General features: G+C 36.0%; 1 protein-coding gene across 5 annotated transcripts in view; it reads left to right on the top strand.

Moving 5' to 3' along the window:
* Nucleotides 1-23,943, top strand: part of PDE5A (phosphodiesterase 5A) — a 133,519-nt gene that overhangs the window by 54,255 nt on the left and 55,321 nt on the right. For all 5 annotated transcript variants that reach the window (XM_077882466.1, XM_077882465.1, XM_077882462.1 and 2 more), the window contains exons 6-10: nucleotides 2,013-2,150; nucleotides 4,218-4,285; nucleotides 12,247-12,355; nucleotides 13,362-13,449; nucleotides 22,141-22,316. In XM_077882466.1, the coding sequence (XP_077738592.1) occupies nucleotides 2,013-2,150; nucleotides 4,218-4,285; nucleotides 12,247-12,355; nucleotides 13,362-13,449; nucleotides 22,141-22,316 (579 nt within the window). The remainder of the gene's footprint in view (nucleotides 1-2,012; nucleotides 2,151-4,217; nucleotides 4,286-12,246; nucleotides 12,356-13,361; nucleotides 13,450-22,140; nucleotides 22,317-23,943) is intronic.

Below are 23,943 nucleotides of genomic sequence, written 5' to 3'. Positions count from 1 at the left end.
TTTTAGTTCTTGCCCTATCAACTGGAGACATCATCTCTTGATTCTGTGCTTTTGTAAAATGAGGCTCTTAGTATGCCTCATCTCTCCTTCCCAACTGCCACTCCTTCCCTGTGCTTTTCCCATCTGGACTTTTTCTGTTGCCCATGACAATAACATATACATTTTTCTACAACCATGGTTAGCTTAGTAAGCTTTGTCTGGTTTAATTCTAAAGTTGTGTTAAAGTGTTTATAAGTACCATGACTGTGTAAATGTTGTTCGTATTATGTTTAGTATGTAATTTTTAGTTTTTCCTCATGTTTCTGAATTCTATTCTATTTTTTTTCCCCTTGAACTGTTTGCTCTAGTTTAGCCTCATGTTGTTGGGTTTTGTCCCCCTCGAAGTCCCTATTATTTAGGCATTCTGTTGAGTTCTTTTTCTTGGAGATCTCCAAGTTGAGGTTCTCTGTCATTTCTCTTCCAAGCTGAGACGTTTCTCCCCATGCCTGCTGTATAGGTGTCATAGAATTTCCCTTACCTGCTTTTTCAGAAGAACTCCCCTGGTTATCCACTGGATTCCATAACTCCTCCTTTCTCAGTTTACACCCTTGTTTTATTGCAGCACATTTCAATTAATTACTTGAGAAAGTATTGATCAGGTAAGTTTTCTGAGTCCTTGCATTGTGTGAAAATGCCTATTGTACCATCCTCCCAGTTTAGCTGGGTATAAAATTCCAAATTGAAAAATCAGTTTCTCAAAATTTAGAGGTTATGCTTTGTCTTCTAACTAGCATCCATGTTATTCTGATTCTTTGCTCTGCATAGATGTTTTGTTTTGTTTTGTTGTCTATAAGTTTTTCAGATCCTTTCAGTCTCTGCTTTTATAACTGAATTTTATCATATGACTTTTTTTCATTCATCATGCTGGTATCTGGTCATCCCTTTCTGTCTGGAGACTTAAGCCCTTCCATTTTATGTACTTCTTTTTCATTATTTCTTTGATACTCCCTCTCTCTCACACTCCATTTTCTCTTTTTAGAACTTGTGTTAATAAGATATTGGATCTTCCATTGCCTTTGACTGCAATATCTTCCTAACTATCCTCCCTGCTCTGTTCTTGGCACCTATTCATCTAGTCTTCATTTTTACAAACACAGCTACAAGTCTGTCACTTTCTTTTTGCAGTACATTATAGCCCAAGCTGCTTCCAAAGACACACAGGCTTTTGAGGTTCTTTCTCCACTCGCCCTTGCAATCTCATTTCCCCTAGCTCTCCTCTTTACACTCTATATTCTCTTTAAAACTTGATCAAAGCTTCCAGCATGCTACTCTCTCTCAATTCAGTTGTTATTGACTGAAATTTTTCTTTCCCCGCTTCACCTAAACGATTCCTGCTTATCCCCCAGGCTTCAGCTAGGATAGTATTTCCTCTGGTAAATTTTTTGTGATATCTTTTCTTCTTCTTCATCACACAAATATTTTGCAAGATTAGAAGAAATTCTGTGGAATTCAAAGGAAAGTGAAATTACCAGGAAAAACACAAAAGGAGCTCTTAGAGCTTAGTCTGTTTTGGACAATATTTACTGGGCTATGTGAAAATGCTGATAAATGATCTCAGAAATTGAGAACAATAGCAATGTCATTGTGTTTTATGTATCAGATGCTGTTCAAAATACTTTATAAATGTTCACTTATTTAGTTCTCATGATAGTCCTGTGGTTTGGTATTACTTTTACTATTATCCCCATTTTTAAGGAATTTGCTCTACATCACAAAGCTCACAGGAAGGGAAGGTGGGATTAAAAACTGATGACTGATTATAGAGTCCAATTGTAACCACTCTACTAACTGTACTAACAGCCAACATGGAAGCTCTGTTAGTAAATAGAGACTTACATATTTAATTCTTGGACATATACTTGATTATACCTTATTAGATTATAGATACACAACTTATAAACCATATAAATCATTGTATTGCTTTATAATTACAAATAATTACTAAGTAATGAGCTCTAAATTTTCCTGTCTAGGTGCTGCTTGACCTTGCTAGCTTAATTTTTGAAGAACAACAATCATTAGAAGTAATTCTAAAGAAAATAGCTGCCACTATTATCTCTTTCATGCAGGTGCAGAAATGCACCATTTTCATAGTGGATGAAGATTGCTCCGTGAGTACAGAGTATGACTTTTTAATTTTTAGAAAGACAGAAATTATATTCCTTAAAGCACTGCTTTTAAACTTCATGTTAGCCTCAGATTGCTCTGAAATCCAACTGTATATGGTTGTTTATGCAAAGCCAGTCAGAGTATGAACTATTTTGGTTGAAAGGGGGTCAAGGTGAGATTGGAGGATGCCTTCAAAGCACCCTTTCACCTTTGTGTACCTCCACTAAGTGGTTACCATGGAATGAGTGTCTGTGTGCTGCTTTTGTCAATATTGACACTACCTTGATGGAGAGACATAACATTGTCATAGTAGTGTGCAGACCTTTTGTGGTCAGGAATAGTGGTGTCCTGGTTGTTATGAACAAGTAGACTCCCATTCTGAATGGGTTGGGTATAATTTTTTTTTTTTAATCAAAAATTGTTTAGAAACCAAAAGGCATGGCCCAATAGAGGGCCTTGTATTAAAGGTGCCTATTAGTCCTAAATCCTTTACCAACAATGGAAAATCACTAACTGTTCTAATTGGTAGGTTTCAATCCATTGATGTATAACATAAAGAAACAGATATGTGTGGAAAGACAGAGTGTTCTCATTGAATGCTGGTTACTTCTATACAGGCCAATTGAGTTTACCGTTAGAATCAGAGCTTCTAGCCTAAGGCAGTTTTCCTTTATGCAATTTCTTTTCCCTTTTTAACCTATGGATCACTGTTTCTGGGATATTTCTTTTTGACATCATTGTTTATTTTTTTTCTGATAGACCCTGAAAATAAGCTCTTCATTGGTGGGTTAGGAAATGAAGTGGGGATTACAGCCACTTATATACTCAGTTGTAATCCATATATGAGATCTGAATTGATGGGTTTTAGGGCAATAGAATAATGAAAGATATGTAGTACTTATATTAAAATTTAAAAAATTGTTTTAGATAGTAAGACTATACTATATGACTAAACAAGAATCATTTTGTGTGTGTATGCGTGTTAATTCTCATTAACCAGATATCAAATGAGAATTTACTGTGTTATAAGGTAATCAGTATTCTCATATATATTATTTTAAATTTTCAATGAATTATATATAAAGTCCTTAATACAGAGATGATTACAAATAGCTATCCTTTTAAAGTTCAGGTCAGAACTCATTAATGCAGTAAGTCAGTTTACAATTTTGGCTCTGTGACCTGTTCTTAGGATTTAATTTTTGAAAGTTATATGTAGGGACCTCCTTTTTTTTAAGACAACTTGAATATCACTTCAATTAACATTCACCTCATGCTTCGGCCAGTTAACATCTATCATGGCAGCAACTGACTTGGATCATTGGTGCTTTGAAGTATAACTTAGCAATATGCCTGTTAATATATTTTGCTCACTTTTTAACAACTTAATTTGTTGGGTTTAGGAATCAAGTGACTTGATGTTCATTTATATTATAACTTTTTGATTAAAATTATTTCAACAACATGAGCAAAAATCCAAATGTAAGCAAGAAAAATACAGTACTCAATTCTTCCCTCCCCAAGTTAAACTAACATTATTTTATTTCTGTGTTTCCCTCCAGTTCTTTATTCAGTTGTAAATACAGCATGAGTATGAATATATATTCTGCTTTTTAATGTAACTTGCAAAGTACTTCTTTTTGTTGCTAAAATCTTCACAATTATTTTCAGTAAATATTCATAAAATATACTGAATTGCATGTATTTTAAAAAGATCTAACAACAGCAATCAATGTATGTATAAAAGCTAAAATATGAGGATTTTGAATAAATATCAAGAAAATTTGAAGCTAACGTGTTTATTAATGCCTGGTTGAAAAACAAAAACCAAGTAATACGCAAATGAGCATTTTTGCAAGTGAATATCGGAAACAGTATGAACATGGGAAGCAGACTTGAAGCTGTCAAGCAGTGAGTACGTATGTCAGTGTAGTGTGAGAATAAGTTAAAAAAATACCACAAGTATTGGTGTTTTGTGTCAATTACATTGACTTGCATGTGTGTATCTAGATAGATTTCATTACATTGTCAAACTTACTTCTCAGTGTTTGTTGTCACTCTGTTTTCAGGATTCTTTTTCTAGCGTCTTTCACATGGAATGTGAGGAATTAGAAAAATTGCCAGATACTTTAACAAGGTAAAATAACATATTCTCTGTCTTTTTCACAAGCACAGCTGACCCTTGAACAACACGACTGAAACTGTGTGGGTCCACTAAGACATGGATTTTTTTCTGTAAATGTAATACAGTATTATAAATGTATTTTCTCTTCCTTATGATTTTCTTAGTAACGTTTTCTTTTCTCCAGCTTACTTTATTGTAAGAATACTGTATATAATACACAAAATATTTGTTAATTGTATAATCTGGTCAACAGTAGGCTGTTGGTTAAATTTTGGGGGAGTGAAAAGTTATATGCAAATTTTTGACTACATGGGGTGTTGGCACTCCTAACCCCCACATTATTTAAGCCCAGATATGTAATGCTGGCTAAATGGTTATTTCATGACCGGTTTAAGTCATAACAAAGAAGCTACAGGCTGCTTCCTCCCACCCACCAATAATTTTATTTGTGAAAATACTTTACTATTTGATGACAGAGTTCCAGCATTTTTTCCCCTGTAGTTGAGCTATAGAAGAATTTCTAATATAGTGAATTGTGTCCAAATTACTGCAGAATTTTTGTGAACTGGCTTATTTAAGATCCACAAGTCTGTATTGCAGTTATAGTTTTCATTGCATGTTGGATCCTCACTGGAAATTTGATAGACTTCTGAATAAACACTTCTTTGAGTCTGCTGTGATTTGGAATTAGCCCTGGGGATTTAACTAGTAACAAAAGGAAGCCTATGATCCTGGTCACACCAATACATACATCCAATGGCTAGAATCAAACTAGATCTCTATTGCAGTTCATTTCTTTGTCATGTTTTTTGTAATTTAAAAATTTGTACTAATTTTTTGTTGTTAATTATCATTTGGATAATAGAAAGCAATAATATGGTTGAGGTTAGAGATATCATTGCCCCAATTTTATTTGTGCTTTTTGAAGAATTTTGGAAAGGATTTATTTATTTTTATTTAATTATTTTTTAAACAAAGTTTTTATTTATTTATTTTTTTTACTTTTTTATTTATATAGTCATGATAGAGAGAGAGGGAGGGAGGGAGAAAGAGAGAGAGGCAGAGACACAGGCATTGGGAGAAGCAGGCTCCATGCCAGGAGCCTGACGTAGGACTCGATCCCGGGACTGTATCCCTGGACTCCAGGACCACGCCCTGGCCCAAAGGCAGGCACTAAACCACTGAGCCACCCAGGAATCCCTGGAAAGGATTTAGAGTAAACTACCAAATGTTCTTGCTCAGATTCCGTTTTTCACTCTTAGCAAAAAAACTAGTGTTGTTTGCTTAAGTGATAGGATATTCTAAGAAATGCAAGTCTGCCAGGATAAAGTAGCAGGAATTCTTAGGTATAGTGTTGTTTAACCACAATTTTCATTATTCATTTGTTTCTAATTATTTCACCCCCTAAAATAATTTTAATTTTGCCCCAAATTATTTTATCCCTAATTATTGATGTTATATCTAAAAGCTTCATATGATCATGGAAATAGAATATTGTTTTAACTTTACTATTTGATACTAAAGTTTCATATTTTTTTCAACAGTTGACCTGGTGTGGCATTATTACATTTAGTGAATGGTGTTGCAATTAGTACAGTCCTCAGTAACCAATATATATTCTCTTTGGTGGTGGTACTTTAAAAATAACCTCTGTGCACATTTAAACTATAGAACATTCTAGAAGATGACTAGGTCTTTTAAAATAAAAGTCAGTGTCGTTGAACAAGATGGAGGGAAGGACTGTCTTGGACATAACAGCCAAATGCAACGCATAAATTTTGGTCAATTCTGATTAAAACAATTGTCCAGGAACAGTTTTTGAGAGCAATAAGAAATATGAATATGGATTAGATGGTAGATAGTTGATGGGGAATTACTATTACTTTTCTTTGGAATTAGGAACATTTTGAGGTTAATAGGAAACTTTTTATTTTTAGGAGATTCATCCTGGTGTATTTAAGGGTGAAATATTAGGATGTCTGCACCTTACTTTAAAATGGTTCAGCCAAAAATAAATAAATATATCTAAATTTAATATATTTAAACAAATAAGTGTATTTATACATACATATGTATATAAAGCAAATTGGTAAAACATTAAAAATTATTGAATCTAGATTCAATAGATAGAGTAGGATATTCATTTTACTTTCAATTTTTTTTATATTTCAAAATGTTCATAAAAAAATTGGAAGAAAATGTTTGTAATAAAAAATTGGAAACAGGGATCCCTGGGTGGCGCAGCGGTTTGGCGCCTGCCTTTGGCCCAGGGCGCGATCCTGGAGACCCAGGATCGAATCCCACGTCAGGCTCCCGGTGCATGGAGCCTGCTTCTCCCTCTGCCTGTGTCTCTGCCTCTCTCTCTCTCTCCTCTGTGACTATCATGAATAAATAAATAAAATCTTAAAAAAAAAAAATTGGAAACAAAATGAAAATCATCTCTGTAGACCACATAAAGCAGAATAGCAGAGCACAATTGCCTGAGTTTACAGCTGTCTTCAAGAACAGAACACTGTCAAACCCTCTTAAGACTGACCTCCCAGGATCGGTGTGAGGTCTGCAGGCCTGTCTTTCATCCTCTTCTTCTCATCCTGTCTCACATTTCCTATCCTCTTATGCCTTCGCTTATCAAGATGGAGACGCTGTTGACCACGGTGACTTAAAGTTTAGTTGGTTAAGTGATTATAAGTAAATCAAAACTCATTACTTCTAGACTATTATTTTAACAGATACAATGAAATCTGTTTTCTCTTATTAAAAGAATTTGAGGAATTAATAAAGGGGCAGATGTAACTTGGGGGCAGATGTAGCAGATGACTCATGCTGCACCTCACTTTGGCCTTTTTTGCTAACCTGGGCCTGGCATACATAGTCAAAAGTAGATAAACCATATTATGTCTAGAGATTTTTCTGCTACCTGGAGCTTTTGGTTCACAAAGTTAAACGGAGTAAAAAAGAAAAAACAAAGTTAAATGGAGTAGCTGACCTCTGCTTCCTTCTTGGCATTGCTGATCATGAAAAGTATATATCCTATTTTCATGTGTAATCTTTCCTAAGCCCCTGTGTGCCATGGTATTTTCTGGCATATTTGACATTTAGTTGTAGTTAATACTGAGTTTTTTTTTGAATATGTGATAATAAACCTACCTCCTAGTGAGTATGTGTGTATCCTTTTTAAATGCTGGTATCTCCTGTCTAGATCAGTAATGAAGTTTCTTATTCTTAGGAAGAACATTAATATAATTTTGATTTTATGATGTTAGGACATTTTTGTTGGATTTTGTAAAGAATGTTTTAGAAAGCTTCTAGATAAGACACATGTAAATATTTGATCTTTTTACTTTTCAGATGGTATAATGAATTGCTACATATAAAAATATTGGCATATATATTTAATGTCTACATATATCTATAGGTATGATACTGTATATGAAAAGTATAAAATGATAGAATGGTATGTGATATAAATGATATACAATGACCATATGTGGAATTTAAGAAACAAATGAACAAAGAAAAAAAAAGACAAACTAGAAACCAGATTCTTAAATACGGAGAATAAATTAGTGGTTGTCAGGGAAGGTGGGTGAGGGGATGAGTGAAACAGATAAAGGGGATTAGGAGTGCACTTATCTTGATGAGCACTAAGAAGCATATAGAATTGTTCATCATTATTTTGTATGCCTGAAAGTAACACTGTATATTATACTTGAATTAAAAAAATAAGATTAAAAAAAGTACAAAATGATGAGTTATCTACATTTACCTTTGGATATTTGTGCAGCAATTATGAGTCTATATAATTACATTTTATGTATAGGCATTTTGATTTTATTACAAATTCAGCCTGGTCCTCTAATTTCTAATGGTAGCTGAACAAGCCCAGCGATTTGGTGTGATAGTGACCTCTACTGGTAAATATGCATTAGAAAGTGTAGTCTTACTCATTTGAATTATTTATTTATTTTTTTCATTTGAATTATTTCTAATGAATACTCTGTGTTCTCTCTCTGTAGATGAAATGGAAGGTATTTTTCAATTTATTTTTTTAATCATTCCAAGATAATCTTAGTATAAAGATACTTCTTTAACGGGTAAATAGCTCAGTGTGATTTCTGTAAAAGAGTAATTTAATGGATCATTCTGATGGACTCATCAACTAATTTTACAATATAAAATGCCTTATGTCAGCTAAACATTAAGGTTAGCGTTTATACTAATGATACTGCAAAAGGCCTTTAAATGATGTCAATATTTTTTTTATTTTAATAAAAATTAGATATTAGGCCTAATTTTGCCAAACCTCTGAATTAAAAATGATGTGTTGTGACTTCAGCATTTTGAAAAAGCACTAAGCTGATAATGACACTTGACCAGCAGGTCTCTCCAATGCTCAGTCTTAAACATTTAGCCAACCCAAACACTCTCCCATGAAATGAAATGCTAGGCAATTTTAAGATGTCAGCAATAAGCAAATCATTCTTTTAGACCAGTCATTTCACTTGGAAAGCATGGCTCATTTGGTATTTGTCCAACCAACTCACTAAGCATCCTTTATAAATTAAAATAACACATTGAAGACAGTTTTGAAATGTTAAGTGTAAAACTAAAAAATATTCAGGGCGAATATTTATACATAATCCTCAGAATCCTATTGTCAGTGAGAAAAAGCACAGGATAGTATTTGGGACTTGGGTTGCCTACGAATTTCAGATGGGAAGTTCATTTCCAGAAGGTGGGAGGTTTTGGAGTTTCTGTGCTTCACTTAATAAGAGCCACCCAATTAGGAGGAAAAAACATGATATTTTAGTGCTATTATTCCATCTCAATTAACTTGATGTTAGTTTAGAATTATTGTAGAATTAATATATACTGAGTAGTATAGAATAATTCTTGAAGCTCATTTTCTTAGAATATATATATATACTATATATATACTAGTTAATACTCGTTATTGGTTTTTATTTAGAGAACATAATGGCAGCAAATACAGTAACACTACAAAACAGTAAAAAAGGTTTTACTATAAGGAGCAATGCATACTGAGTAGAAGAAGAGTGTAGACTGTGAAATTTAAGTTCCACCATTTACTAGCTGTCGGGCATTTTGTAAATGATTTAACCTTTCAAAGCTTCAATTTCTTCATCTGTAAAATGGGAATACAAATAGCAGAATTGTAGTAAAGACTAAATGAGATAATGTACACAAAATGCTTCAGAAAATTACCTCCACATACTAAATGAGTATTAGCTATTATTTCCATGTCTCCTGTGTGTTTTTCTGGCTTTGCTTTACATAGCCTGCAGTGATGCCCATTTCGGTCTAAAGCACAGAAACTTCTCACACTCCTGTCTTGCCAAGGATATACTCCTGTACATTCCACCAATTGCCACTATGCAAAACACACTAGATGTAGGAATTAGCCCAGGTCCTCCAAGAAGCAAATGCGAAGACTCCTCTCATCATATCTGTGTCTTAAGTGGGGGTGAGATGTGGGCAGTAAAAGGAAAGAGTATGAACCAACCAGCTTTCTCTTAAGTGAGGTTTCTAGAAGCAGCCATATTTCTCCCTACATCCTATTGACTAGAACTCACATGATGATTCTAAACCACTAGTGGCTGGACAACATAGGGTTTATCCTGGGTGGCCATGTGTCCACATAAAGACGAACGGAAGAGGGTTTCAGAGACAGCTGGCAGCTTCTGCACTACACTCTCCCCAAACAGGGCATGTAACTGAATGTATTCTCTGTTCTGTGTCACAGCCTCTGTTGGATTGTAAGCTCCTTGTGACGGCTACTGACCTATATAAGCTTGTCTCCCACGTGACACTAAGGGGGCCTCTCGTGGATCAGGTGCTCAATCTGTATTTACTGAGTGCGGGAACTAAGAATTCACCAGCATGTCTTAGAGAGTAAGAAACAAAATGGTATCGCATAACTTAATACATCTTACTACTCATTTTTCATTAAAGTCACCATTAGGAGAACTGAAAATTTTCAGGAAATTTTAAAAAGAGAATTAGATTTCTATTGATTTAAAAGTAATTTAAATTACGTCTCCTCTATGTTAATGCCTGGAGGTCTGATCTTATGATCTCTGGCGAGCCACTTAACTATTTTGGGTTTCATCTGGCTCCCACTGTTAACATAATGATGGGGATAAGAGGAATAAAAGTCACTAATAGCATTGTTATTTTTTAAAAGATCTGGACAAAGGTGTCTTCTCCAGTGTACTTCTTTCTCCCTGTAATTATCTTTATTAAAGCTTCTTATTTTCTTTTTCTGAGACTTTAGCTATGTATAAGATATTTGTAGTTTTTATTGACCTAAATCCTGCACTTATCTCATAAACTTTTCTTGAGATTCCACTGAGATAATAAGCATGAAAGAGGAGCCAGGTCCCAGATCTGATTTGTAAGACAGTCCATGTGCCTTCACAGATGATCAGTGTTGTTCAGTAAATGCCCATTCTAAAATTCATCTGCTCCTATGTGACTACTGTCATTTGCTTCATGGGGTCAAATTTGACCCAATCTGACCAATTACACTTAAACTATAATGTATAGCAAAGAAGGGAAAGGCTAAAATATCTTGACCAGGATGGGGCCAAACTTCAGGAGTCTCAGTGGAATTACTAGTGTTCAAGAGCACCATCCCGAAAGGGTTCACATGTTGGGTAGAAGATGGAACATAGAGAAAATATTATAACTTCGAGAACATAGAACAGGTGGACATTTTTCCTGAGGCATGTATTTTACTTTGAAATCTTTCTTGCTCTTAGACTCTATTTCTTCAGTTGGTGATAATTAAGATAGGCATAGCCTTATAATTTGAGTAAATTTCCACAACCTGACACTCTTTACCCAACTCATCCCCATCACTAGGGACCATGTAAAGTTTCCTGATGTAAAAAACATGGTCTATTTAGTGTTCCCAGCTGCAGCACTGGCATTGTACCCTCTGACATCTGATTGATCTTTTATATTCAACCTATTAAGCAAGAAACGGGGAAAACTGGGAAAAATATTGTAAGCTCAAGAAAATTATTGAAGAAGATAAATTTTTAATTTAAAAAAGTGTCATGAAGTCTCTCAAAGCAGAAAAAAGAAGAGCAGAAGCCTTAGAAATTTCCTTGAGGCATGCTTTATTTTTCCCTTGGTTTGAAATGTATATATGATTATTGGGGTGGATAAAACATGTAACTGGGGAAGTAAAACAGACACTAGACCTTAGTTATTCTATAATCTAATGAAAAAATAAGACAAAAAATTCATGCGGATTTTACATAAACGACAAAAAAAATCAGCGTGCCCATTTACAGTGGTGGTAACATTACTTACGGCATTTTATTTTCATATTTTTAAGACTTATTTATTTATTCATGAGAGAGAGAGAGAAGCAGAGACATAGAGGAAGAAGCAGGCTCCCTGCAGGGAACCAAATATGGGACTCGATCCTGGAACTCTGGGATCACACCCTGAGCTAAAGGCAAACGCTCAACCCCTGAGCCATCCAGGCATCCCACTTACGACATTTTAATTTTTTTTTAATTTTATTTATTTATGATAGTCACAGAGAGAGACAGAGAGAGAGAGGCAGAGACACAGGCAGAGGGAGAAGCAGGCTCCATGCAGGGAGCCTGACGTGGGATTCGATCCCAGGTCTCCAGGATCATGCCCTGGGCCAAAGGCAGGCGCCAAAGCGCTGTGCCACCCAGGGATCCCCCCACTTACGACATTTTAAGACTTGTTTTAGATAGCTGAAAAATTGCTGGTCTTTGTCTTTTCAAAACATTTAAATTATAATAACTACAAAGTTGTAAATCATCACATTTAAAATGCATTTTCCAATTAAGATACACACTTTATTCTATAATTTAAGATTGGTGTGTATCTCTTATTATCATTTATTTAACTCTGTTTTGCCCATGTTTTTTCACTGCACAGAAAGAACTCATATCTTTTTTCTACAGGGAACGTGATGCAAACAGAATCAATTACATGTATGCTCAGTATGTCAAAAATACTATGGAACCACTTAATATCCCAGATGTCAGTAAGGACAAAAGATTTCCCTGGACAGTAAGTCAACCAACTTTAAACTTGGAGCTCAAATGCTGTTTTCCCATCAGATCTGCACTTATAGGGCCTCTTCAGCTAAAGACCTGACCTTAGAACTGGCTATTTCAGAGTGATCTGTGCTTTCCCTGATCTGATGAAACGAAATAAAATAAAATAGCTCATAATCTGTTGAGAGGCAGTCAGCTGTACTCCAGTATTTTTCTCTGTACTTACTAGCTTTGTATGCAGTGTGTAATAATGAATTATCATAAACTAATTTTGAGTCAATTCTATTACCTACTTTATGTCAGTGACATTCTTACAGTGTTGCTAGAGTTCTTAAGTTTGTCCTCAAAAATTAAGTTCCATATGGCTCAAACTTATATTACTGGGCATTTACTGCAGTGAGTAGCTTTGTGGAGAAATGAGTATGTTTTCTTTGACAGCAAAGCTACAAAGATCAGTTTCTCAGACACTGAAAACTTTGAATTCTAATGTTTTCTCTCATTTCTGGAAAAGCATTGCATTTTGAGGCAGCTGCCTTGATTTTGTTACTTGGGTATCTAGAAAGCCTTTTTAGAACTTTAGCAGTATGAGCAATAGAAACAGTGGCAGTCCTAAACAAAGACAAGTTTGTAGCATATAGTATCTGAGGTAGTGTAGTGCTTTTTAGATTCTGGCCATCTTAAGTTATTGAGACATGTACTATACCAGTATAGTAAATAATTACATAAATATTTTGCTTAGTGTTACCAAAAGCTGCTTGGGAAGTTCAGAATGAAAAAAAAAAAAGGAAATATAGGACATTTATTACTTTTAATAATGTAAAGACTAATTGCTGTATATTGCATATATGTGAACTTCATTATAATTTGTACATTTTCTGCGCTCTGATGTTATCTCCAGCTAGTAAAAGATGAATATGATAGTGGTTTTAGATGTCTGATATAGTTTATATAGCACCTAATGGACAAATCAATCTCTTCATAATTTGTATCTGCTTTGTTTTATTTTTGTTTTTGTTTAGAATGAAAACACAGGAAATGTAAACCAGCAATGCATTAGAAGTTTGCTTTGTACTCCTATAAAAAATGGAAAGAAGAATAAAGTGATAGGTAAAACCTTTTATTCATCTCTACTCTATACTTATTAAAGAAAAAAAAATTGTTCCCAGAAATTTTTTCCTTCAGTTGTAAATTTGATAAAGTGTGTGAAAAAAAAGATAAAAATTGGAATAAAATAATTTTGAAATAATTTTATTGATGTTAACATTGTTAGATATCTTAACTATAATGTATTTTTGTAATTATTATAATACTATTTCAACAAGATTTTTGTTGAAGAATGATGTGTAGAAAATTTGTAGACTGAGAAACATCAAGTTGATAATGTGTATTGCTTTAGAGACTCTCATTGCCTCTGTTTTTTTAAATGTGGGATTTGGGTTTTAGAGTGTATTCATATGTTCAAGAATATTTATTGAGCACTCCAGTATTCTAGTGATGTGGAATAAATTGGCGAGCAAAGTGGAAATCCTGGCCCTCAGGAGCTTACATTCTTATATTAAGGTAATAAGAAAAACGTCTACTTCAGGAATGTTGGAAGAATGCATCCTCAGAAAAAAAAAAATGGAATGATGTTACCTATTCTTGACATATTTGTTTCTTGGCCTTGCAGGTTATATTGAGAGTAGTAGAGAAAGTAGGAGGTTTTATTTGCCAATCATGCATGATTGACATATGAAACTAGTCTGAACTGTTAACGTTGGCCTGAGAACTTTGAAATAAAGGAAATACAAAGACCTTCTGAAAGCTAACCTTTAAATAGAAACCCTAATGAAGTGAGGCTTAGAAATATAAATTTACCTTAAAAAGTCTGAGTAGTTTCCAGATTGCAGGACTTAACTGTAATTTTATTGAAGGAGGCTATCAACCAGCAAGGCAGGGGAAGGGAGGTATTATTAATGAAAAAGGGGGAAAAAAGGACAAATATTGAAAGTACCTATGTAGGTTCTGCCCAGGGGTCAGAGACTCCTCACCCCTCAAGTGGAGTTGGATGTAGTAAGTTGCATCAGTGTGGGTTGAATAGTCTGACCACATGGTGAGGCCATTACTTGGTGGCAGTGGATGTAGCAGGCTGTAGCTTTCAGTGATTCCAGTCCCTTCGTCGGTGTGCATTCTTCCTATGAGATGCAGGCACCAGGGTATGCCAATAACCATCCCACCAATCTGACTTCCCTTGTTCTGATTATTTTTTCCCCAAGGTAACTTAATTCTTAGGAGGAGAATATATTACTTATATACTCAAAAATACCTTGATTGCTTTGACAGTTTCTTTAAAAAAAAAAAAAAGATTTTATTTATTGTTCAAAAGGAAGAAAGAACAAGGGAGTGAGAGCACAAGAGCTGGGGGAGGGAGAAGCAGAGTCCCCGCTGAGCAGGGAGCCAGATACGATGCTCCAACTAGGAACCCAGGATCATGACCTGACCCAAAGGTAGACGCTTAACCGACTAGCCACTCAGGTGTCCCGACAGTTGTTTCTTATTATAAATCAGTGAACTGGACTTGAGGTGATAGGCTGGAGTTGCCAGTGCTATTGCCTGGGCCAGATGTTTCGTGCTATACACGAATATTTTGGTGTTAGATATCAGGCTTACGAAGTTAGTTACTGTGACTCTACCCTCAGAGAGATGGCTCTGTCTGCAGCCATGGCAATTTGGTTTCTAAACCTACGAGGCGAGGAGTTGGATCCTGACACTGGTGAACTGCCTGGTAAAGCCTCCCAGAAGTCAGCCTGGTGACTCCCGGCTGGGCTGTTTGCTGACCTGCACTCTTCACAGTTCTCAAAGAGAAAAGTAAACACTGATGAATACATAGTGAGCACATTTTCTTCTCAAGATGATCAGTTTGCCAACATAAGCAACAAGGAGACTGGCAAGGGTGCCTTCCGATATGATCCCAAGTAAACGCTACACTATAAAATTTTATTTCCTAGGAAATGCAAGGTGCAAACTACATTAGAAATATACATTAGAAATATATTTTAATGCTTTTTGATTTAAGGATAAAGACTTATTACAAAGCTGCCTCTGACCTTTGAAAATGTGAAATGAAATTCCAGAAGTGATGCATTATTCACTAATAAGTTTTCATAAGGAGGACTGAGTGGCATCTTGCCACATCAGGTCACAGCTTTGCTTTTCCTCTCCAGCATCTCTTTGGAATAATAATTGGGAAAGGTGAGTAGCTGGAGGAAGTTATCTATCAGGCTTTGTCATCACTTGATGCAAATGTGAGCTGGTTCAGTGCAGTGCAAACAACCCCAAGTGGGAAGGGGACTTGGTGTCCATTTGGCTCTGCTCTTCCTTCATTCGGTTAAAACCTCATGAGCACATTACTCACCTTTGCAGAGTTGAACTAAATAACCTTTGAGACCTGCTCAAAATTCATATTCTATGATCCTGTCATGTTTCCTTCAAGGAGCAAAAAAATTTAAAAATACCAATTGAAGTAATCAGACTTGGCATATGTTTTGTGTCACCCTACTTGATGACAGAGCCAGGAAAGTAAGCAAATGTTATTTTCAGAGAGGAAACATTCCCCATTAATAAAAAGGGAAAAAATGGGGGTTTTGGTGTGGGCTCACGTTGATTCCAACTACAATAAGAAATATCTCCAGGGCTCCCTGCTTTTTAAAAGTGTGACAAAACAGAAAATTTGAATTCCTGCCTGTGTTTTGTGCCCACAGATGCAGCATGGAAAAGTCATGGCTGTAGATAATTTTTCTTACATATCACAGGCCAGATTCCTCTATTATGTAATTCTAATAGAGAATCCCCATAGAGTTACATGCAGAAAGGCAGACAGGCCCATGTGTTTTTTGTGATCTTCCTCTCTCCTCATATTTTTCCATTACTGACATTTAGATGAAATTATAGACATTAGACCAGTATGGGGCCTGTTGTACTCCCCGGGGTATTGTTTCCTATCAGATGTTTTCTTAGTGAGCTGGCTAATACAGAGTGTTTCCAGAGTTTTGCTTCCAATGCTATTAAGGAAATATTTTTCTCATTCAACATTCATTTATTTTAACCAATTATTTCCCCTACTTATTAGGTTAAATATGCCTTTTCCCGAATCATATTTACCAGAAATTCTTATTCTGATTTTCCATGCCAATTTCAGGACAGATTTTTGAAGAAATTAATCCCATTCCCATCCAAAAAAATATATGTTGAGAACATCTCCACTTTACATAACTGGCATTTTCATCTCTGTTAACGAAAAGTATAACAAAAATCACAGTGTTATATCACACATCACTTGACAGTGAAGTATGAGAAGTCCGTATGTGGACTCTTGAATAACATGGGGGCTGTGGGCGCTGACACCCCCCATGCATCCTGAAGTCGATATATGACTTTTAAATTTCCCCAAACCTAACTACTAATATAGTCTACTGTTGACTGGAAGGAAGCCTTTTCAGTAACAATTGATTAATCCATATTTTCTATGTTATATATATTATATAATGTTTTCTTACAATAAAGTATGCTATAGAAAAGAAAATGTTATTAAGAAAATTAGAAGGAAAAGAAAATATATTTACAGTACTATACTGTATTTATCAAAAAATCCACAGATAAGTGGACCCTCGCAGTTCTAATCCATGTTGTTACGGGTCATTCTTACTGAATGTATGTTTTAAACTGCTTAGTATCCTAATCCTCTACTCCTCTCTGTGTAACAATTTGATTCTTATATGTTTAAATTTGACACAATTTCACTTTATTTTTCATATTAAATGTTGCAAAAAAAAAGTTGCCATTTGGCAATGTCACTAATTGCTCATTTGTTTATAAAAATATTTGCTAGGAAAAAAATGTTTGCTAGGATTTTCCTAATGCAAGTATAATTAAACTGTGCAGTGTCATCCATGGTATGTATTGTTTATAATGCTTAAAGTATCTGGGTTTTTTTCCTAGAGAATTGTAAATTATGCTTAGTTATAATAAGCTCCAGGCAGTAAGACTGTAGGTGCAGTATTAATTGCAAGACAATGAGAAAAAAATAAAACTAAGGAAGTAAGGTGAAAATCATAAAAGTGAAAATATATAGAATAAAAAATATAAGAATTATAGTTTCAAGAATTGATTGAAAAAATAGTAAGAAAAACTTCACAATAGCATTAGAAAACAGAAGCTTACCTTGACTGGACTAAAAAAGGGAATTTCTGGAAGATATGAGGTATATACCAATAAGAACATATTTTTATATAAAATGAGCAAAATTTGAATAGAGATGAGAATATTAGAGAAAGTTGAATCTAAGGTAAAAACATCATATAAAGGGATGCATTGCATTGATTAAAGTTAAAATCCACCAAGAAAGTGTAATTGTTACAAATGCTTCTAATAAACTAACATCATTGATATACACAAGCCAAAGCTATTAAAAATATAGGGAGAGGGCGCCTGTGTGGCTCAGTCGGTTAAGCATCTGCCTTTGGCTCAGGTCGTGATCCCAGGGTCCTGAGATCAAGTCCCACGTTGTGCTCCCCACTCAGCAGGGAATCTGCTTCTCTGCCTCACCCTCCCCCCTCTCATGCTCTCTATCTCTCTCTCTGTCAAATAAATAATTTAAAAAAAAAATGTGTGCCAGAAAAGATAGAAAGATGGATGGAATACAGTAGTTTAAATGCAGACCCAAGGGCAGCCCCGGTGGCGCAGCGGTTTAGCGCTGCCTGCAGCCTGGGGTGTGATCCTGGAGCCCCGGGATCAAGTCCCACATCGGGCTTCCTGCCTGGAGCCTGCTTCTCCCTCTGCCTATGTCTCTGCCTCTCTCTCTCTCTCCTCTCTCTCTCTCTCTCCCTCTCTCTCTTATTTCTTTCTCTGTGTGTGTGTCTCTATGAATAAATAAACAAAATCTTAAAAAAAATAAAATAAAATAAAAAATAAATGCAGACCCAAGTCTGATACATATGTATTAGTGTTATGTATATAATAGTTGTTTCTAAGATGCCATTGGTTGAAAGACTTCATTTTCTATACTTCCAAGAAAGAAAAAAAATGATTTCAATTAAACTATGACAAGCATTGATTGGGATGCAAACTGATTTCAAAAAATATTAAAATGTGGAAAAACAACCTAGTAGTTGAAGTACTAAGAGTGACTTTATTATTTAAGGTGGCAATTCAAATCATTGGAGAAGGGATGACTATTCAAGTATTTTAAGAATCTAAGCAGTAATTCGTGGGGAAAATGAAGTTGAATTAAAAAATTAAATGTGATATCGTGAATCTATAAAAGTACTAGGAGAACTATAGGTTCATATATAATCAGAGAAGCTGTTAAAAGCAAGGCACTATACAGCAGAAAACCTGAGATTAAGATAACTGATAAATGACAAGAGAAAAAAAAATTCCAAGACTGGTGATAAGGACAGGTCTTACATATTGGCAACACAGGATGCTAATTTTGGAGTCCACACTGTATGATAGAGGGTACATGAGTCTACACATAGAATCTAAGCACTGTCCCTTCTCTGCCAAAAAGCCAGAAGAAAAACAATGGTTGCTAACATCGGATCCCTGGAATTACAGAAAAGAAAACATAATTGTGTGATTTTTAGAAGAAACCATCTAGTCCCTTCAGCATAATTGGTAGAGATGGCCTTTGGTGCCAGCTTAGCTCTCAGAGTTGCCATGAGGACCATGTGAAACAACATCTGGACAAGTACTTTGTGTACTCTAATAATATTAAGTAACACTACTATTTTACTAACTGCCCTACCTCTTGGTTTTCTCCTAATGTTTTTGAATATTTTATTTTATGATTTCTATATTAATTGATTTTTGCTGAGCGGTTTTGTCTTACTTTTGGGTCTGCATTAGGTATTCTGTTTTCACATATAAGTGATTCTGATTTTATATAGATTCCTGGTAAGATGTGACATCTCAAGTGACCAGTTTTAAATTTCATTATTATACTCTTTATCCACTCTACCAGTCATTAATGAAGTTCTCAAAATCCTATCTATAAATGTGTCCAGGCTTTATATTGTCTCCCATAAAGAGACTCTATTTGTTTGAATAAACCTTCCTTATAGCCTTAAAAACAAAAACAAAAACCTGGGTATTTTTGTTTGATAGAATTAAATTTTCTGAAAGATATAAAGAAATCAGCGAGGTGATCGTGAATGCTACATAAATATGACTGCCCATTCTGCTTTCAAAGGAGAATCAAATTATACGCCCAAATATATAATTTGTCTTCACCCCTTTTCTTGCACAGAGCCTAGCTCTGTCTACACATCTGTATCCGGAGTGGTGGATGGTAACGCAAACACACTTCAGCTGTTCTGCTATGAGCTGTGGTTGTTAAGCCAACTCCTGATACTTGTACATTTAACATTCATTTCTATATCTTTGAATTCCAGAGGTATTAACCAGTATTTCTTAAGGCGCATTCAGTGACTTTTGCGTAAGGCAAGATTTGACCTGACGTGCAGGAGAGTTACTAAGCTAGGTCAGAAGCCCAGGAGCCTGCCTGTCAGCCACGTCTCAACTCCTTCCTTTTGTCTTTGCCTTTACATACATACAGTAATTCTTAGGAAGTGTTAAAAAGAAAAATCTTGTTTATAAAACATGGCCATCAAGTAGGAGATGACTTCAATCAAAATTGAAAGGCAATTACATTGTGATGTGAAGATAAGGCATGAAACAAACGACTCTCAAGAAAATGTGATTTGGGAGATAGCCAGATCCCAGATAAGCAGTTCCATATTTATAATTTGGGGACTCACATGGGTCAGAGGACAGAACCCTCACCTTGTACCATATGGGGGATGTATTCTTCTGAGAGTATGCCAATTGCTGTTTCATTATGGTTTCTCTTGCAGTGTCCAAATTCATTATGTTTCGTTAAAAGTATTTCTTGATAATGGAATAGGTGTTAGAGAAGTAACCCCTCCGGTACTAATACAGACAGATAAGGATGTATTTCCTGTCTATAGTAGCAAAACTCCCACAAACAAATGAGAGCAAAAATGAGAGTACAATTAATTTGTAGCTTTCAAAATAAATTGCATATCGATGGCGATAAAGGGACTTAATGTGCCACCGTGGATCACTGTGGACTCTGAAATCCTTTTGTACTCTGGGAAAAATAAGAGATAACAGACTATAATCTTCATGGGAAAGTAGTTGGGGTCAGAGCTGCAGTCCTGCATTCTTTCTTTAACTCAGTAAACATTTTTTGAGTTCCTGCTATATGCCAGGCATTTTGCTAGCTGAGAAAGTGGAACTGAAAAAATCCCTAGGCCCAAGATACGTACAGCCTAGGAAGAGAGCCAGAAGGAAAATCCACTGTGATACACCAAGGGATAATTTTTTTTCCTCTCCAAATTTTTATTTAAATTCTAGTTAGTTCACATATAGTGTAACATTGGTTTCAGGAGTGGAATTCAGTGAAGTAAGCCAGTCGGAGAAAGACTGGTACTGAGTGGTAACATTGAGGACAAAGAAAAGAGAAGTGCCTGCCTCACCTGGGAAGTAGGCTGCCTCCAGGAGCTAATGTGAAGGAGATTTAGGTGTCAACTGGATGATAGGAAAGAGAGCAGTGTGGTGAGCAGTGGAGGCTGGTGGGAAAGCACAGCCAAGGATGTGAGCAAGCAAGATGCAGTCAGGGGACTGCCAGGAGTGATCGGAAGGAGGTCAAAGGGCACCAAGCAGCAGAGTGCAGTAAATAGTGGCCTTTGCGACTAGGCTGAGCTAGAGTTCAAATTTTAGATCTAAGCATACCAGCTAGTGGCCTTGAGCAAATGACTTAATCCGAGACTCAGATTTTTGGTTTGTAAAATAGGGATGGTCACGCCTACCTCATACCGTAGTCGTAAGGCCCAGAGATTGTGTGTTATACCGAAGGTTTTAGCACAACACCTGCCCCACAGTGGGCACACATGATGGAACTGTTATTATTTATTTACAGAAGAAATAAGGATTTAATGACACTTGTTAAACCCAGAGGTAGGAGGTCACCAAACTCAGAGAGGCCTTGAGGTCAGAATCCCACAGAACTAGTTCAGTCAAGATTTATCATAATGTTGACATAATTTTTTCCTTTATATTGACCATATGTTTGACCTTCTAAGAGAAGCTAGGATTTCAGAGGTTATGATTTTCTTTAAAGATTACTTCTGCCTTTATTTCTAAGTAAATAGTCATTTTTATTTGCATTTATTTGCAGTATCAAAAGTTGTCTGCAAATATGATTCTCCTGGGTGCAGAGGTGCTTATTTGAAATTTGAGACTGTCTATATGAATTTGCCTGTTTTGTACCTTCTGTTTTGTATGTAATTGTGTTTTTTTAACTTCTGGTTTCTCAGTAAGGAAAGGCAGTCTGTGTGACCCAAAATTCTGACGTGCAACAAAATTGTTTTCTTGGCAAGTGGACAAAAATCCAATTAGTCTCCAAAGGACAAATTGTCTTTGGGGACTCAACTGATCTAAAATTCGTGACTGAGTCTAGAAGAAAATAGTACTCTAGGATTTTTTTGAACACAGGCAACATACATTTAGGACTGTGTGAAACAAATTCTCATGTAAATTAATTCAGTTTACTTTTCTATCTTATATTTGTGAGGATCAGTTTGCTTCTTTGGAGATTGCAAGCATTCCTAAGAGGAAAGTATAGGAAAATCTTGGCGGCGGCGGTGTGTGTGGGGGGGAGAGAGGGGATGGTGGTGTTAAAGTCAATAAAAACTATAATAATTAATAATATTTGCTCAATTTCTTGGATTGTTATAGGGGTTTGCCAACTTGTTAATAAGATGGAGGAGAATACTGGCAAGGTTAAGCCTTTCAACCGAAATGATGAACAGTTTCTGGAGGCTTTTGTCATCTTTTGTGGCTTGGGGATCCAGAACACACAGATGTATGAAGCAGTGGAGAGAGCCATGGCCAAGCAGATGGTCACACTGGAGGTGGGCTGGCGCATGCAGGACGCTCTCGATCTCTGCGGCCACACACTCAGCTTCTGCCCTTTCCCCTGTAACAGCTTGTGGGGTCTGTGTGTGATCTCACTGTCTCCTCCCAAGAATTGGCCTGAAACCTTAGTTCCTCTTTTAACCAGCTAAGGAAACGGAGACCCAGCATATTGTAGAAACATATCAAAGGTCGTATGACCAAACCAAAACTCAGGGCTGGTTGTCCCTTCACTCCTTAGACTTTAAGAGTCCATTCACACAGACATCTGCTGTCACTGAAGCCAGTGTCTTTCCCACTGTCTGAGCCTCCCCATCTCCTCATGAGGAGTCGTAGTCACACATCTTAAAAGACAAAAACAGAAACCCCAAGCACTTGGAGAATCAGAATTGAGGAAAGGGGGACTCTTTCAGATCACAGATTTATGGATCCCACTTCTGAGAATCCTCATTCCTGAATCATGGGTAGAGGCTGGGAATCTATGTTATTCTAGAGCTCCTCCAAGCGATTCTGAATGTGCAGGCAGCTAGTGAGCCATTGGTTTGGGACACTGACCTCAGGCAGGCTCCCTTCCAAGTGGGACTACCCTACCCCAAGGTGGGGAGCAGCCCTTCCCAGATGATTTTCACAAACTGCCTGAAAACTTTCACTTGGTATAATAGAAATTTTTTACATCAGAGACCAGGTTAGGAAAATAGACTTCAAAAGGGCAAATGCCTCTACTTCACTGGTATGAAATATATTTGAATGTTTGCCTATTCTTATTTAGTTGATTGAGATCAGTGGGAATCAGTGTTTGGAATATGCTAACTTTTCCTCCAATCCTCTAAAAAATACCTAACCTAAATAGCATGAAAGCTATGCATTATAAGTAAAAATTTACCAATAACCAAGATGGTAGACTTTACTTTCTAAAAGGAATATATAACACTAATAGTTTTGCCATAGTATCATATAAGAGACTTTGGATTATAAGTCAGTGGAAATCTTTTTGAAATGCACACATGTGGGACACCTGGGTGGCTCAGTGGTTGAGCATCTGCCTTTGGCTCAGGGTGTGATCACAGAATCCAGAATTGAGTCCCACATCAGGCTGCCGTCATGGGGCCTGCTTCTCCCTCTGCCTGTGTCTCTGCCTCTCTCTCTCTCTCTGTGTGTCTCTCATGAATAAATAAAATCTTAAAAAAAGAAATACATGCATATGTGTATGTACATGTACATATGTACACACAAACATGCGTGTGTATATATGCACACATATACCTCAAATTACATTCATATAATACATATACATACATGTAGTTTCACACATGTGTATACATGTATACACATGTGTATAGTTTTTAAATAAAAATTTTTAGTTTCCATGGTTTTGCTGAATGAATCTCTAAGCCAGCTATCAATGAGAAATTATCTTTCTGTAAAAACTTTTTTTTCTTTAAAGATTTTATTTATTCATGAGAAACACAGAGAGAGAGGTAGAGACATAGGAAGAGGGAGAAGCAGGCTCCATGCAGGGAGCCTGATGTGGGCCTTGATCCTGGAACTCTAGGATCATGCCCTGAGCCGAAGTCAGATGCTTAACCGCTGAGCCACCCAGGCGTCCCTGTAAAAACTTTTTCTTAT

This window comes from Canis aureus, chromosome 33 (genome assembly GCF_053574225.1).
Source record: "Canis aureus isolate CA01 chromosome 33, VMU_Caureus_v.1.0, whole genome shotgun sequence".
NCBI classification, from domain to species: Eukaryota; Metazoa; Chordata; class Mammalia; order Carnivora; family Canidae; genus Canis; species Canis aureus.
This window is presented reverse-complemented; position numbering and strand designations above follow the sequence as displayed.